Source organism: Dermochelys coriacea, chromosome 9, assembly GCF_009764565.3.
Source record: "Dermochelys coriacea isolate rDerCor1 chromosome 9, rDerCor1.pri.v4, whole genome shotgun sequence".
NCBI lineage: Eukaryota > Metazoa > Chordata > Testudines > Dermochelyidae > Dermochelys > Dermochelys coriacea.
The window spans coordinates 11,603,413-11,621,130 of record NC_050076.1 but is presented as its reverse complement, the minus strand read 5'-3'; the positions used below and the strand labels follow the sequence as shown (position 1 = coordinate 11,621,130).

Genomic DNA, 17,718 nt, shown 5'->3' with positions numbered 1-17,718 from the left:
GACTGCTGTGAAAATTATTTTTAAGGAAAAGGATTATTGAGAGAATTGGCTAGCCAGGGAGTTGGTAATGAGTTAGTCTCTCCTCTAGATCATCTGTTTTAATCTAGCCCAGGTTGTTAGTGATTAAAGGTTGCTACTTTCTGTTGGATGTCTTTTCAGCCTATGTGCAGTGGGTTGGTGGGGTTGGGCCAGTTGTTATTAGACAAGTGGTCACATTATTAAAACCCCAGTTGGCACTAATTGATCCTGGTTTGGCAGCCTCAGCAGAGAGCCAAGGACTCAATGGAGCCTGGATTATTGTTGTCCCTCCAGGTCCGATTGAGGTGTATTAGTGTGAGAGTTTTGGAGAAGCTCATAGTGATTCTGTTTATTCTGTGACTGTTCTGTGGATAAGTAGAGGGTGTAATTTAACCTATGCACCTTCCATCTTCACCTTACCCCAGATTTCATACATTCCACATGTGAGGTGGTTGCTGCCAGTGCTTGTTTAACATTTAAGTAGATTAGTAAAAGTTATGTATGTACCTTGAGAACAAATAAGGGCCAACCTGGGTCAGCTATCCACCACCTCAGGCCAGATATTCTCTTCTCCATGTGACAGTATCTGATCTGTAGAAACCTGATGTCTAGATGGATTCTGCTTCCATCATGTTTATGGGAAAATGTCCATTGACTTCCATGAAAACTGCAACACGGTCATGCTTTTACTTGTCACTCTCCTTACGCTGTTCCTTTTTGTGGCTTCATCTTATAAAATCTGCATAGCATAAATGAAGGGAAATGAAAGATGATTAAAAGACCCAAATCGCATGTAAATATTACTGCTTGTTAACCCAGTTAATCTTGGGCATTTAGTTTCCTATAATAATAATACTTGGGACTTTTCAGCTGTGGATCTGAGTGTATCATCTTCCGTATTCATATATGTCCAAGAAGGCACCAGGAGAGCAGGCAAATGGTCACTGCAACACCCATCAGCTTCTTTTATTCTACGTTCATCTGTTATTGGTTAGGAAGGGAAGTTACTTCACCGTACCAAATTGCTCAGTATCGTTAAGTTGTCCACCCACTGATGGGCAGATCTCAGCCAACATTTCCCCAAGACAGGTTTCAGAAAAGGTAGCTCACGAAAGCTTATGCTCTAATAAATTTGTTAGTCTCTAAGGTGCCACAAGTACTCCTTTTCTCATTTCCCCAAGAGGCCCTCTGCTTTTGTGCACTTCCATTTTGGGGCATGTGGCATAATGTGAGGCATGTGGGTCTTGATTTTCAGAGCTTCTGAGCAACCATAACCCCAGGGGCAGAGAATGGGAAGTGCGGGAGTGAATAGTAGGTTCATGTTCTCAACACCTCTGAAAATCTGGGGGGCTCAAGTTGGGGCCCCCAAAAATGAGGCATCAAAATTAAAAACTACTTTTAAAAATGTTGGCCTCAGCTCCGGTACGAAACTGTGGAAAAACCTGAGTGTCTCTGGATTAAGTTTAGAAGTGTGTGCAACAAGAGTGATGTCATGGTGGGAGTCTGCTATAGACCACCGGACCAGGGGGATGAGGTGGATGAGGCTTTCTTCCGGCAACTCACGGAAGCTACTAGATCGCATGCCCTGATTCTCATGGGTGACTTTAATTTTCCTGATATCTGCTGGGAGAGCAATACAGCGGTGCATAGACAATCCAGGAAGTTTTTGGAAAGCGTAGGGGACAATTTCCTGGTGCAAGTGCTAGGGGAGCCAACTAGGGGGAGCGCTTTTCTTGACCTGCTGCTCACAAACCGGGTAGAATTAGTGGGGGAAGCAAAAGTGGATGGGAATCTGGGAGGCAGTGACCATGAGTTGGTTGAGTTCAGGATCCTGACGCAGGGAAGAAAGGTAAGCAGCAGGATACGGACCCTGGACTTCAGGAAAGCAGACTTTGACTCCCTCAGGGAACAGATGGCCAGGATCCTCTGGGGGACTAACATGAAAGGGAAGGGAGTCCAGGAGAGCTGGCTGTATTTCAAGGAATCCCTGTTGAGGTTACAGGGACAAACCATCCCGATGAGTCGAAAGAATAGTAAATATGGCAGGCGACCAGCTTGGCTTAATGGTGAAATCCTAGCGGATCTTAAACATAAAAAAGAAGCTTACAAGAAGTGGAAGGTTGGACATATGACCAGGGAAGAGTATAAAAATATTGCTCGGGCATGTAGGAAAGATATCAGGAGGGCCAAATCGCACCTGGAGCTGCAGCTAGCAAGAGATGTCAAGAGTAACAAGAAGGGTTTCTTCAGGTATGTTGGCAACAAGAAGAAAGCCAAGGAAAGTGTGGGCCCCTTACTGAATGAGGGAGGCAAGCTAGTGACAGAGGATGTGGAAAAAGCTAATGTACTCAATGCTTTTTTTGCCTCTGTTTTCACTAACAAGGTCAGCTCCCAGACTGCTGTGCTGGGCAACACAAAACGGGGAAGAGATGGCCAGCCCTCTGTAGAGATAGAGGTGGTTAGGGACTATTTAGAAAAGCTGGACGTGCACAAGTCCATGGGGCCGGACGAATTGCATCCGAGAGTGCTGAAGGAATTGGCGGCTGTGATTGCAGAGCCCTTGGCCATTATCTTTGAAAACTCGTGGCGAACGGGGGAAGTCCCGGATGACTGGAAAAAGGCTAATGTAGTGCCCATCTTTAAAAAAGGGAAGAAGGAGGATCCTGGGAACTACAGGCCGGTCAGCCTCACCTCAGTCCCTGGAAAAATCATGGAGCAGGTCCTCAAAGAATCAATCCTGAAGCACTTAGAGGAGAGGAAAGTGATCAGGAACAGTCAGCATGGATTCACCAAGGGAAGGTCATGCCTGACTAATCTAATCGCCTTTTATGATGAGATTACTGGTTCTGTGGATGAAGGGAAAGCAGTGGATGTATTGTTTCTTGACTTTAGCAAAGCTTTTGACACGGTCTCCCACAGCATTCTTGTCAGCAAGTTAAGGAAGTATGGGCTGGATGAATGCACTATAAGGTGGGTAGAAAGCTGGCTAGATTGTCGGGCTCAACAGGTAGTGATCAATGGCTCCATGTCTAGTTGGCAGCCGGTGTCAAGTGGAGTGCCCCAGGGGTCGGTCCTGGGGCCCGTTTTGTTCAATATCTTCATAAATGATCTGGAGGATGGTGTGGATTGCACTCTCAGCAAATTTGCGGATGATACTAAACTGGGAGGAGTGGTAGATACGCTGGAGGGGAGGGATAGGATACAGAAGGACCTAGACAAATTGGAGGATTGGGCCAAAAGAAATCTAATGAGGTTCAATAAGGATAAATGCAGGGTCCTGCACTTAGGATGGAAGAATCCAATGCACCGCTACAGACTAGGGACCGAATGGCTCGGCAGCAGTTCTGCGGAAAAGGACCTAGGGGTGACAGTGGACGAGAAGCTGGATATGAGTCAGCAGTGTGCCCTTGTTGCCAAGAAGGCCAATGGCATTTTGGGATGTATAAGTAGGGGCATAGCGAGCAGATCGAGGGACGTGATCGTTCCCCTCTATTCGACACTGGTGAGGCCTCATCTGGAGTACTGTGTCCAGTTTTGGGCCCCACACTACAGGAAGGATGTGGATAAATTGGAAAGAGTACAGCGAAGGGCAACAAAAATGATTAGGGGTCTAGAGCACATGACTTATGAGGAGAGGCTGAGGGAGCTGGGATTGTTTAGTCTGCAGAAGAGAAGAATGAGGGGGGATTTGATAGCTGCTTTCAACTACCTGAAAGGGGGTTTCAAAGAGGATGGCTCTAGACTGTTCTCAATGGTAGCAGATGACAGAACGAGGAGTAATGGTCTCAAGTTGCAATGGGGGAGGTTTAGATTGGATATTAGGAAAAACTTTTTCACTAAGAGGGTGGTGAAACACTGGAATGCGTTACCTAGGGAGGTGGTAGAATCTCCTTCCTTAGAGGTTTTTAAGGTCAGGCTTGACAAGGCCCTGGCTGGGATGATTTAACTGGGACTTGGTCCTGCTTTGAGCAGGGGGTTGGACTAGATGACCTTCTGGGGTCCCTTCCAACCCTGATATTCTATGATTCTATGATTCTATGATTCTCTGTGCTTCACCTTCCTCATTTGTTTGTTATACTTCATGGGGAATGATATGAGACTTTGATTATTCTTGTCTACAGGGAAAAGTGTTTTTGCTAAAATCTAAGGTGTGAATTTAAATTATATAGCTATGCAGGTATAAACCCCAGTGTACACATTTTTATTACAGTACGCGTGCCTTTTTTGGTTTAGTTCATGTTATATGGGAAGGGGTTTAAGCTAAACCAAAGAAAGCCACTCTATATTGGAATAAGTGTGTCCACATGGAGGGTCACATTGGTATGACTATATGATATAATGGGTAAAACTTTCCAATACAGACAAAGCCTCAGTGTTTGTAAAGTGCTTCGAAACCTAGATGAAAGTTGCTACCAGAATGCATTATGTTCTTGTTCTTAATGAGTAACCCAAAAGAATACCAGGAGCTTATCTACTTCCCAAAGTGCAATTTCCGTAACAACACAACGATGGCTGCTGTACTCGGTGGCCAGCGCAGCTGTGATTGTGAATGAGTATTAACTCAAGATGGATATTTTGTTCCTCATCTTTTCCCCCCAGATAAATTGTCAGATTTCAGTCTAAAGATTTTTTTAGTTTCCTTAACAGTTTATCATCTCCTTACATTCTCTCTCTCTCTCTTTTGCAGATCTAGAAACAAATGGCGATTTAAACAATGATGATTTTGAGTATGAAGATGAAGCCAAACTCGTTATATTTCCAGATCACTATGAAATTCCATTACCAAATATAGAGGAGTTGCCAGCACTGGTCAGTGAGTGTGTGCTACTGGTGGCAGAGTAGGAATTGACTCCAAGTTCATTTTTATGGATACAGGGGTTTGTTTGCTCATGTGTATGTTGGTTATTTTTACTATCAGGGTCTCCCTCATCCATCTGTCTCTTGGTTCTGTTTTACCTTCTTCCTCTTCCTGGTTCACTCCACTTATTCTGTCCTGTTCTATGGCCAATGGTTTATCTTTTAGAATCATAGAAATGTACGACTGAGGAAGGACTAAGTATTTATCTAAACCAGTGATTCCCAAACTTTAACAATCTGTGAACCCCTTTCATGAAAATGTCACGTCTCGCATACCCCCTCCTAAAAATGAATATTTCCAGGGATTTTCTCCTTTACCTGAGTATAAATTATGAAAGCAGTGATCTTGGAAATATAAAATTTGTTTTTATGCTATGCTTATTACACACTATTTGTTATTATTTATTATTTATCATTACAGTATTTTTATTACATTATGAAAACAGCAACACTCTTCCTAGATCTCACTTTCATAGCTTGTATCACTTTGAATAAGCCCGTTATAAGACAAGGCTCCTATGTTTCATCAAGGAATATCAGATGTGAAACAGAATGAAGGTATTTCAGAAGCCAACTCAAAGAGTTCCTCCTACAGAAGCATTCAGGTCTTGAACAGTCCAGGCAAACAACGCACGTTACAACAAAGCTTAAACTTGTTCTTCATAATAATTTTAAAAACAATACTAGCTGCCTATTTAATTTTAAAGATAGCAAAAAAATCTACCTCCCTTTCCATTTCTTATGAAGAGTCTTGAAGTTGAAATCTCCTCAGTGTGATAGATATGCTTGCTTTGATCTGCTTAGCTCTTGGAAGTCCAAGGGCTCCGGGCTGCTGGTCCTGTGCTGCCCAGGGTCCCTAGGGACAGCTCTGTCTGCCATTAGAGAATTTTTTCTGAGAACCCCAGGGGTTCACGAACCCCAGTTTGGGAACCACTGATCTAGACTGTCCCTGACAGGTGTTTGTCTAACCTATTCTTAAAAGTCTCCAATGATGGGGATTCCACAACCTTCCTAGGTAATTTGTTCCAGTGCTTAACCACCCTGACAGTTAGAAAGTTTTTCTTAACATCTAACCTAATTTTCCCTTGCTGCAGTTTAAGCCCATTACACTTGTCCTGTCCTCAGTGATTAAGGATCACAATTTTTCACCCTCCTCTTTATAACAACCTTTTATATACTTGAAGACTGTTATCATGTCTTCATGCTTTGCCTTGATGATCTGTTTTTGACCCCTCTCTTCCTTCCTGGGGCACTTATATAGCCCTCATCACTGTAGTATCTCAGAACCTCACAATTAATATGTTTATCCTCCTATCACCCCTATATGGTAGGGAAGTGCCCCATTTTACAGATTGGGACCTGAGGCACTGAGAGACTAAAATGGTAACTTGCCCACAGTCACATAGGAAGTTATCGCAGAGCAAGGAATTGAACTCAGGTCTCCTGTGTCTCAGGCTAGTGCCTTAATTAGTAGACCATTCTTCTCCTTTTGCTCCCCTACCCTTTCTCTTTATTGTATTCTCTACCTCTTCTCCTATATGTCCTGTCTCTCCTTTTTTCTCCCCCCAAAACTGTTCTACTGGAGGGATTTCAACGGGGAGAGGGCAGTGGCCTTACAGATCACCTCTGGGTGGTGGAAGAAAGAGTAAAGACTGTGCTGGGAGAAGTGGACCCATGGTGTGTGGATACTAGCTCTTTGACAGTGTGGAGGAGGTTAGAGAGGGGTGAAGCAAAAGAGACCAGGGCAGTTAAGAACAGATGGCAGAGTTATGCAGGGTCTTACAGGCAAGAGCGAGAATCTTGAACTTTGAGATGGAGAAGGGGGAGCCGGTGGAGGGATTCAGAGGGGTGAGGTTAGATGGTGATGGGCAAGGAAGAGGATCTTAACAGTTGTCTTGTTGGCCTGGAGAGGGGCAAAAACCCGGGGAGGCAAAAATATTGAAAAGGAGTGTATGGGGCAGTCCAAAGCAGCAGAGAGGATGAAGCTGGTGATGAGACCCTGAGATCTGGCCAGGATGCAGTTGCTAGAGACCTCAGAGAGTGCAGGTGGAGTGGTATGGAAAGCGGAGGCAGCAGGATGAAGCTGGAGGAGCAACAGAGTCTACACGTGTAGATAAGCATTCAGTGAAGTTGGAGGAGATGGGGGCTGGGGTGGTAGTTGGGGAGGTCAGGGGTCTGATTGCTGAGGCAGGGGGAGAGAAGGTTGGCTGGTATTGAGAGAAGAAGTGAGAGGTGAGTATGTGGGTCAGTGAAGGCAGGTGGTGGTTAGGTTGCGGAAGCAAACTGAGGGATTAGCACATGCTACAGAACTTGGCACCAGTGATCGGGAGAAGGTAGAGGGTGTTTAGGGAGGGAGGAGGGAGATCATGGCCATCGCAAGTGGAGGGAGAAGAGAGTTTAAGGAAGCTGCAAACAAGTGATGGGGATTGAAGGCTTGGGAATTCCCCTTCAGCAGATGTGAGGCTTGGCAGTGCTTTGTACAGAAGTACCGAGTCATGTTGAGAATTGACTGCTGCATCTGTTTCTGCATCAGATGAAGTGAGCTGTAGCTCACGAAAGCTTATGCTCAAATAAATTTATTAGTCTCTAAGGTGCCACAAGTACTCCTTTTCTTTTTGCGAATACAGACTAACACGGCTGCTAGTCTGAAACCTGCATTTTTGTTGTTCTGTTATCTGCACTATCAAAAGAAGGCTGATGTTTTCCAAAGGAGACTCGGTTTTGGATACACTATTTGAGGCACCAAAGGGCTTGATATTCAGAGACTGAGAAACCCCAGTTCCCATTGACTTCAGTTGATGGTGTGGGTGCTCAGCATTTCTGAAAACCAGGAACAAGATGTCTCAAGATGGGTACCCAAAAACAGAGGCCACTTCGGAAAGTTTGGGCCAAAGAAAAGCCCCAAACCTGCAGACACTTATCCACCTGCTGAACTTTAATCACATGGGTAGTTCTATTGGATTGGGGCCTAAGAATGTAACAAATAAATTGGAAGATAATCTGTTTTCATTAGCTTGGCTCAAGGTTTGCCACAGGCAAAAAATCAAATATTTATTTACAAAAACCTACATGTTCTTACACGTTATTAATAATTCCTTAGATAATGTATTAGGTATTTTAGTTATAATAATTTAATTTTCACTTCCAAATTAATGCTGTTGGTTTGTCTTTTGTATGCCTCTGTGCTGGGACAATGAAACCAGACTTGTGAGTTTCACTTTCTGGTTTCTATAAATTATCACAATGCTGCTGCAATGGTTGGGTTACAAACTCTGCATGGAAATGTTTAAAATCAAAGCAAACTGGTTTCATTAAAATAAAAAAGCAAAATTTAAAAGCATTTCTCTTGATATTCAGGTCTGTGTTTTAAAAGAAAAGGATACGCAATCTACATTTGGGCTTTCAACTATTTCACAGTGTGTCTTTATGGAGAAACCAAACTTTGTGGAGTTACGGGTTAAAGGAAAGCATTCTTATGCAATGTGTAAACTCATTAAAAACCCATACTACACAGGTATGCTGTGTATATAGGGGTAAGAGTTGACAGTTTGCAAGCACCTAGGCTAGTTTAGAGAGTGTAAGAAAATGTCCTGTTTTAAGACTATGTGATATCAGCTGTTGCAGAGAAAACACACTGTTTATTTTTAAAGCAGCATATTTTATTATAGTCCCTGACCTGCTATAGTAATGATGGTAATGGCTGTTATTCCGCAAAGAACTTGTGTGCATATTGATGTCATGTTATGCATTTGCTTCAATATCTTGCTGATCTGGGTCCTAAATTCTAGCCAGATCCTTGAATTGGGCATAAACATTGACTCTGAGTTCCTTTAGGTTTGATGCTACCAGCTCAACACCCAGCTAGCATTAGCCCTAACCGGACAATGGCCCACTCAGTTCTTTCAGGGGAAACAAAGAACCATCAAGATTTTTTCCCTTGGGAAATAAAGGAAACTTTTGCTTGTTTTTCCAAATATCCTTTTCAATTGGAAATGTATTTGTTATTTTTTGAGCCAGAACACAGAGGTCCTGATTCTGCCTTCAGTCATACCCAGGTGATGGACTTTACTGGGGCTGCACAGATGCAACTGAGGGTAGAATGTGTCTTGGTCTATTTAGTGGCTTGGAAACATGAAGAGAGTTTATTTACAAAGGGAGAGACTTTCAAAGGCACAAAAGGCAGCTAGCTGCCTTACTCCCTATGACTTTCAATGGTACCTAGCGCCCGTTTGACAGAGGCTTTTCAGTTTTGCCTTCTAAGAACTGTCAAATGGGTTATTTTTTGAGTTTGACCTCCCTGCTTTATTTGGCTTCATTTTATAGGTAACAATAGCTTGTGATGCAGTCCTCAGTTCAAAATCTCCCTACCGAAAGCAGGACCCGGACTCCTGGGAAGAAGAGCTACAAGTATCCAAACACGCCAAAACGCTTGTACAGATAGACAACGGTGTTAGGATTCCCCCCAGGTAGGGTGCCAGAGTTTGTTTGTTTGTTTGGTGACCAGTGCGCTTCAGAAAAAGGCTCACTGCAGGAGCTGCCTATGTTTTGTGATCTTGGAGGTCCATGTGGGCAACTCAAGAAGCTGGTCCTAAACCAAATGACGCAGCCGTGAGACTCCCTTGTACTCCACGTTGGTAGCTGGTGGGCTTTTGTTTATGGACTCAAATGTCAGCATTTTGGGTTGTAGCACTGATTGCTTTCTTTTGCTTTTCTTTCAATGTTCCCCTTGGCAGTGGCTGGAAGTGCTCGAAGTGTGACCTGCGGGAGAACCTCTGGCTGAACCTGACGGACGGCTCGGTGCTGTGCGGGAAATGGTTCTTCGATGGCAGTGGGGGAAACGGACATGCACTGGAACACTACAAAGAGATGGGCTATCCCTTAGCAGTGAAGCTGGGAACCATCACTCCCGATGGTGCAGGTTAGTTGCCAGGTGATTTGTGCTCAGCTACAAAGAAACCAAAATGTACAACATACATCACAGCCTCTTTTATAGCCCAGAATAGCTGTATTTGTTAATAAATCACTGTACACATCACACATTTTGGAGCAGCTGTGAGAGATGCAGATTTCATGGGGCAGATCCTCAACTGGTGTAAATCACATAGCTTTATTGGTGCGTCACCAATTTACACAAGCTGGAATAGCCAAATCTTGTGTTATGTTGCTCTGATTTCCATGTCTGACAGCTTTTCTGTGCTTATGTTTCTTGACAGAAAGTGTTTGCTCAGCTGTTAGCTTGTGTGAATTGGACCAGAACTAGAATGAGTGAGATATATATATATGGGAACACGTATTGTATGTTGGTTTGTGGCTTTACATCTTTATGCTCTTTTAGTGCCTGTATATAGCCTAAATGTGGGTAGGAAATATCCTATAAATATACTATCCATAGTAAATTGAGACACAAATATATGTGTATTGGGAGAAAAGGAAACAGGCTCTTGAAGAATGGAAGGTACACAATGTATTGCCATTTGTGTCACTCTGTGTGGTGACTAACATAATTTTTCATATTGGATAGCAGTAGGTTTAAGGAACAGATTTTTTACAGTTTCTTAAAAATTGTATAATTTTTGTAAATGTTCCCTAGTAAGATGCAGGATTGATGTATAATACATACGATTTAAGTATCTGGAAACTTGGTTTGCTTGAAATGAAAAGGAAAACCTAAGAATTTGTGAACCTTGGAAAAAATTCTGTTTGAAGAGAACTCTAGTTTTGCATCTTTTCTTCTTGCATTTCCTAGATGTGTTTTTACTGCTGGGGAAACATGATGAAAACAGGATCTTTGTTTAGAAGTTTACTAGATTATAAGGTCAAAAGGAACCATTATGATCATCTGGTCTGACCCCTGCCTAGCACAGGACATAGAATTTCATCTAGTGATTCCTGCATTGATCTCATAACTTTTTATTCATACTAATGAATAATCATCTAGCCCACAGACCTGATGTGATGCTTGTTAATTTTTGTAAAGTGCTTCAAGATTCTCACAGGAAAGGAGCTATATAAGTGGTAGTGTTCCAGTATCCTCTGACATTCCACTGTTTTGCTGTAGAGAGGATTACGGACCGTGGGGATTAGACAGGGGATAGAAGCATGAGGAGCCGAAATTCCTAAGCAAAGAGATTCTGTTTTCATACAACTGTCAGGAGGAGGTATGAACAAAGAAGATGATTATGCACTAGAATTTGGTTTTTAGTGCTCATGGCTGTATGGATGAAAAATGACTTTCCAAAAGCCATTTCCTGTAAAAAGCTGATATATTTGCCCCTTGTATTTGTAATCCGCATCAGTGAGGATTTGGTTGTAAGACATTTACCTTACATTTAAATGATCAGCTTTTCCTTGATTCCATCAAAGGAGGGAAAGAATTTTCCACGCTTGAATACCACTCAGCTGCAGGGAAAGGACACTACAGCCCGCGGGAGTGCCTGATTCAACCTGCTGTTGTATTAGAATACCTAGCAAAATTCACTCCCCCATTCCCAGATGGAGAATTTGATTCCTTGTGCATGTCTGATCTTGGAAGTTCAGTGTTTTAACAACATGAATGTAGACGTCAGTCTTGACCTATCCCCATAGCAGGATTCTACTTTGTCTGCAAAAGAGTCTCTAAAGAGAACGTTTGTTTCACTCGTTGTCAGTGCTCTTTAAGCAACAATACTAGTTTCCTGTTGCTCTTGTCCTTCTGCCCTAACCCTATCATCCCTCCTCTCTGTGGCCTCTCTGATAACAAAGGGCAAACTGTCATCCTTCCTCTCTGAATGAGGAGTAGCAGCTGTTCTGCATGGGTCTTTGTGGTCTTTGTTCCTGTTCTGTCTGAAGTCAACTCTGGCTTCCCTTCAGAAAAGATTCTCTCCCTCTCCACTTGCTCACTTATTAATAAAACACTTCTCTTTATATACAAATGACAGCGGTAAATGTAATACTTTCTGTAGGGCTGGACTGTAACCCTACAATCCAGCCTGAGTAAGGGGCAGCATGTAGATGCATTGCCCCACCTTGTTCCAGGGAGGGAGTAATCTATCAGCCCTTTTGCTGGCACAGATTGTTTCCCCTTTGCACCAGCTCAGGTGTGCCAAGGCTCCACCCACTCCCTGCCCACCTCCCCAGGATGAGAGTAGTAGCCCTGGGTGGTGCATTTCCCCTCCTCCTTCCCTGCAGGCTCCAGGGATGCAGGTAGCACATGCTCCTTGCACGCTGTAATTCTCCTGCTGCATGGATGCACAGGAGGTCTCACAACTGAACCCATAGTGTCTTCTGGGGATTTCAAAGCACTGTACAAATAGCAACGAATTGCATGAGACACCCACAAAGCAAGTGGTATCACCCCACTTTACAGCCCAAGGTCAGATGGCAGATCTGTGGCTGAGCCAGGAATTGAACCCAAGTCTTCTGATTCCCTGCCAAGGGCCTCAAATGCAGTACATTCCCAGATGCCTGTTTGTCTGTGCCTTTCAAATTCCTGTACTGTGGGACAGATTCTGCCACCTCTTTCAGCTCTCATAACAATATAGTTGTGTCCCATTTTTCTCCACTCTGGTGCCACATCTTTTCAACTGGCTGAAGGGCTAGAGGAGGTAATGGCTGAAAGCAGCATGCCCTGTTTACCACAGACACAGATGTTGAATGAGCTGCTTCATGGATCCTTTGCATTGGCTGTCTCTGTCAGGCAGTTCTCTAGGGCCTCCCTGTGCAGCCACTCTCTAGGGTCAAACAGAGAGTCCTGCACCCTGCTCCTCTTACACTTTACCATGGAATGGAGTGCTGCATCTGCAGCTAAATAAAGCACCAGAACTTAAAACTCCATCTGAAAAGGACATTGGGATAGCGTTCCATGCCACGCAGCGTTCATCTACGCATTTCTTCCTGCAAGCACCTCTGTTTTTGCTTCCCTTTAATTTCCACCCCAAATTTTTCTCATCTTCTCTTGTTTCTAGTGTTTCTGTGAGGATCATCAGGATATCTTTTCTTCCACTCCCCTCCTCCATTTCCCACAGCTGTGAGCCTTGCTTTTCCTTGCCACCATAATTATTTCTTTTCTGACCCACCTCTGTTCTGAATCTACTGTGATCTGCTATACCAATGTGCTTCAGACTTGGCCACAGGGGCCCTCTTCTCCCTGGTCTGGGATTTGCTGCTCTTGATTTTGAATAAATGAATTCCTTCTCTCTCCTCTTCTTCCTCTCTTCTCTAAAAGTCACCATGATATTTTGTAGTATATTTAGCTGCACAGTTGAAGGTGTTGAACCCATGAAACGAGAGCTGGGCTTGAGCAAAGATTAATGGCTCACGTGTCCAGGTTCCATTTGTACTATTCTGCTGAGCTGTGGTTTCAGATAACAACTCTCTCTCGATCACAAAAAAATTGTCTGAACTAGGGAAAATAAACTCCCCGCTTCCATGTTGATAAAGGCAGTCACGCTAGATGTGTGTGTGTAATTTCACTCTGAGAAGCATTCTGAACTTTACAGTCTGTTTGGCTACTCATGACTTCACCATAAGAGTATGGGAATGCCGTGAGGTCCTGTATATGGATGAAAACAAAATGTCTTCTGGGACGCGAACACTCACAATGGAATTCCGGTGGAGGGACATGCTAAAGCCACACAAATACCAGCAGGGTCACCCATGACTAACGTTAATGGAGGGAATGCTGGACTAATCAGCCAGCATAATTTAAGGGCCGCTCCCTGGCTCAGGAGGCTTAACTTTTACAGGCCAGTAACTTGACTAATCTTTTTAAAAGCTGCATTAACTCTTAGGTTACTGGCTAATCCCCAGCACGAAGGAAATAGTTGTAATGAGGTCAACACAGGACCAGGACCCAGTTATCTAAGCTCTTGGGGGGCTGACCAGTTGCTACAGTTTCATTCAAGTTGCCAGCTGACTCTTTGCTGACGAGGGGAGAAGATCTCTAGCTGTTAGGTGATGGGGCATGCTGAGGACTCTTGGGAACAGGTACACCTGTCCTGAACTGCCTTCCCCTGTGCTGGCATCTCCCCTGCATCTCCCCTAACTTGTGCACCTAACAGGACCTCTCTCTCCCTTCTGCTGGTTCCTGCCCCTCCCTCAGGCAGGGATCTGGCAAGCATAAGGCTGTCAGTGGAGGGCAGGGGGTATTCTGCTGGTTGGGTGTAAAGAAGGGCCAGGGAACTGTGCTGAGTCCTGTAAGGTTCTGGGGAGAACTGGGGAGAGGGTAAATAGGCCTCTTGCTTGGGGCAGGAGAGAGAGATGATGAGGGGGCTGCTGGCTGCAGTGTGTCTCATCAGTGTGTCCTTCACAATAGAAGGGCTGCAAACATCATTTACTTTTTCAGAAAGACAAAATTTGCACTGGACTGAACTCATTGACAGGGCTCTCCTGGTAAATACTGAACATTGGGACCTTCCCTTCCTTTCTGTCCTCTCCTCAGATTTATTAAACTTTATTTCCCTGGAAAAATATTGTCACTGGAGAAACAGTGCTTCCCCTGTCAGCTCGAGCTCTGCCCTGAGATAACAAACGAGCACAGTGTTTTCACCCTGCCAGGGCAGACTCAAGCCCACATGACCCACACTAGCATGCCTGGGCCATGGATTTCACTGCTGCACCTGTTTTTGTATGGGGGCCAGGGGGTCGGCAAAGGAGATTCCTGTTCAGAGCCCAGGAAGCCCAAACAGTTACAGAAAGACAAAGCATTAGGGACTCTGTCTATCTTAGATACTGCAGAGATGGGGTCCATAAAGTACCTGACTGTTGTTAGTGGAAATGAGACTCATCTTTGTGGGAAAGCTATGAGCAAAGGTGTGAATTTAAACCAATATAGTTACACCAGAATAACCCTTATTCCAGCATAAGTGTCCATGGGGTGAGTGATATCTACTTAAGTACATCAAGTTAACTGGTAAAACTTTCCCATGTAGACATGCCCAAGGCATAGAGAAGTTAAGTGACTCTTGCCCAAGGTCACATCGTCAGTCTGTGGCAGAGCAGGGAGTTGAACCTAGGTCTCCCACCTCCCAAGTTTTGTCTGATCAAGGAATCTTGGTCCAATGTTCTTACTAGTTTTTTAGTAGTTATCCTATTCAGTCTAGCTTTAGTTATTGCTGAATGGTTCTTTAGAGGGTTTGATGAAGCTTTATACATTAAAACTAATATTCTTACTATGGGTATTCTCTAAAGTAAAATGAAGATTGCTTGCCATGTGTGTAAAAAGCACATTTTGGCATTTTAAGTGCGAATTTTCTCTGTCACACATTCTTACACTGGTATCCTGCAAGCAATTATTTTGAGAACTAATGCAGTCTTGTGATCAGGCTCATGCAATTTTTACCAGTATGGTGTATGGGTTTATATAAATCTGGCATTCCATAATAGCATAGCACACCTTAGTTCTGTCATATCAGTCCCAAGCCTGACATCCAACAATCTTCATCCACCAGGGAACTGATATAACAACCCAGAAATGCAGGCTGGAAGGTTTTATTCCTATTATGGGAGATATTTTATAGATCTATTTATAACAAGTTCTATGAACCAGATGTGATCTATGCAGTTAAAGATAGGAATTGTGTTGGCAGACATTTAAGTAATATAGGTCTCACTAAATGTGGAAGTATCTAAGATATTTCTGTGCCCCCCATCTCACAGTCTTACAGATTTATAGATTCAAAGCCAAAAGGGACTGCTATGATCATCTAGTGTCTGACCTCCTGTATAGCACAGGTCAGAACATGTCCCCCAAAATAAATCCTAGAGCATATCTTGTAGAAAAACATCCAGTCTTAAGTTAAAAAATTGTCAGTGATGGAGCCATCAAGACTCATAGTAAGTTGTTCTAATATGTAGCCTCATTGACACTCATGTGAGGAAGGGCACTGCTATTATCCACAGGGAGAACTGAGGTATAGAGTGATTAAGTGACTTGCACAAGTCCACATAGATAGTCTGTAGCAGAGCTGGAATTTGAACCCAGGTTTCTCACATCCTAGGTGCCCTAACCACGGTACAGTCCTTCCTTTCTCAAGCATAATGATGATTTTCTAAGGCCCTCCTGGGTTATTATTACTAAAATGTTTACCTTTGTTTGTCATTGGATGGATTTCTCTGTGCTCCTTGATCATTCCTGCACCACAACAGGGCAAAGATGCTCTCCTTGTGCCTTTAGCAGCAGTTGATGACTGATGTAATATCATTAGTAGTCAATATGACCACAGTTCTAGTGCCTCTGTCTGCCTGTATCTAATGTCTGCACATGCATATATACAGGTTCATAGAGTTTCAAATGATCACACAATTTGAAAAGAATCTCTTATGTTGAAAATGTAAATTTGCTGCATAACTGATGTTTGTGTGTGTTTTTGCTTCTTGCATTTAGTACACCTCACGTTTATATTGCTTTTCTTTTGAAACCACAGTAAACTTTTTTATATTTTAGGAAACTTTAAATTCTGTGAAAATATAAACTTTGTTTTAAGAGCACTTAATAATGTGATTGTATTGTGAAGGGTAAGAGACCTTCCAACCTGTATAACTGTGTATATACTTTTGCAGGTCATACATAAATGTTGGTACTACCAATAGCCCAGCCTGTACAGGTGGTACCATTCTTAAAATGTTTTGTTGCCATTCCTAAGTAAAGCCAATAGGTAACATTCTGTGCATCTTCACATTTGCTTCTCTCTGTTTTGTAGATGTCTATTCTTTTGATGAAGAGGATGCAGTTTTAGATCCACATATAGCAAAACACTTGGCGCACTTTGGAATTGATATGCTCCAGATGCATGTGGTAGGAAACTCATCTTTTATTTAGAGTCTCTTACATTCTTCTAACCAGGAAAAAATAATTTATCAGTGCAAAATAAAATCTGATTCCTAGAGCTAACTGCCTGAGATTATAATAATAGTATTTAGCTTGGTGAAGAATACTGTCAGCTAGTATGTGTAGATTCTCTGGGCTCTAAATCAGTATGTTTACACTGCATTGTTAACTCGGGGCTGTGGGACCCAGGCTTGTGGACTGTTCCCAAGCCTGCATTTGAACGTTCACACTGCATTGTAAGCCTGGGTTTACAGTTGCTGGACCTGGATCTCTCAGTCATAGAATCATAGAATCACAGGACTGGACAGCACCTTGAGAGGTCATCTAGTCCAGTCCCCTGCACTCATGGCAGGACTAAGTATTATCTAGACCATCCCTGACAGGCGTTTGTCTAATCTGCTCTTAAAAATCTCCAATGATGGAGACTCCATAACCTCTCTAGGTAATTTATTTCAGTGCTTAACCACCCTGACAGGAAGTTTTTCCTAATGTCCAACCTAAACCACCCTTGCTGCAATTTAAGCCCATTGCTTCTCGTCCTATCCTCAGATGTTAAGAAGAACAATTTTTTCCCCTCCTCCTCATAACAACCTTTTATGTACTTGAAAACTGTTATCATGTCCCCTCTGTCTTCTCTTCTACAGACTAAACAATCGCAATTTTTTCAGTCTTCCCTCATAGATCATGTTTTCTAGACCTTTAATAATTGTTTTGCTCTTCTCTGGACTTTCTCCAATTTGTCCACATCTTTCCTGAAATGTGGTGCCCAGAACTGGACACAATACTCCAGTTAGGGTGTAATCAGCACGGAGTAGAGTGGAAGAATTGCTTCTGGTGTCTTGGTTATAACATTTCTGATAATACATACTAGAATAATGTTTGCTTTTTTTGCAACAGTCTTACACTGTTGAATCATATTTAGCTTGTGATCGACTCTGACCCCCAGATCCCTTTCTGCAGTACTCCTTCCTAGGCACTCCTTTCCCCTTTTGTATGTGTTTACAGTTGCTGGAATTGGGTCTCTCAGACATGCTAAT

General features: G+C 43.2%; 1 protein-coding gene across 1 annotated transcript in view; it reads left to right on the top strand.

Moving 5' to 3' along the window:
* Positions 1-17,718, top strand: part of USP13 (ubiquitin specific peptidase 13) — an 89,034-nt gene that overhangs the window by 29,924 nt on the left and 41,392 nt on the right. Inside the window, exons 4-7 of the mRNA XM_038416135.2 lie at positions 4,706-4,827; positions 9,199-9,341; positions 9,609-9,793; positions 16,554-16,648. Coding sequence (XP_038272063.1) covers positions 4,706-4,827; positions 9,199-9,341; positions 9,609-9,793; positions 16,554-16,648 — 545 coding nt within the window. The remainder of the gene's footprint in view (positions 1-4,705; positions 4,828-9,198; positions 9,342-9,608; positions 9,794-16,553; positions 16,649-17,718) is intronic.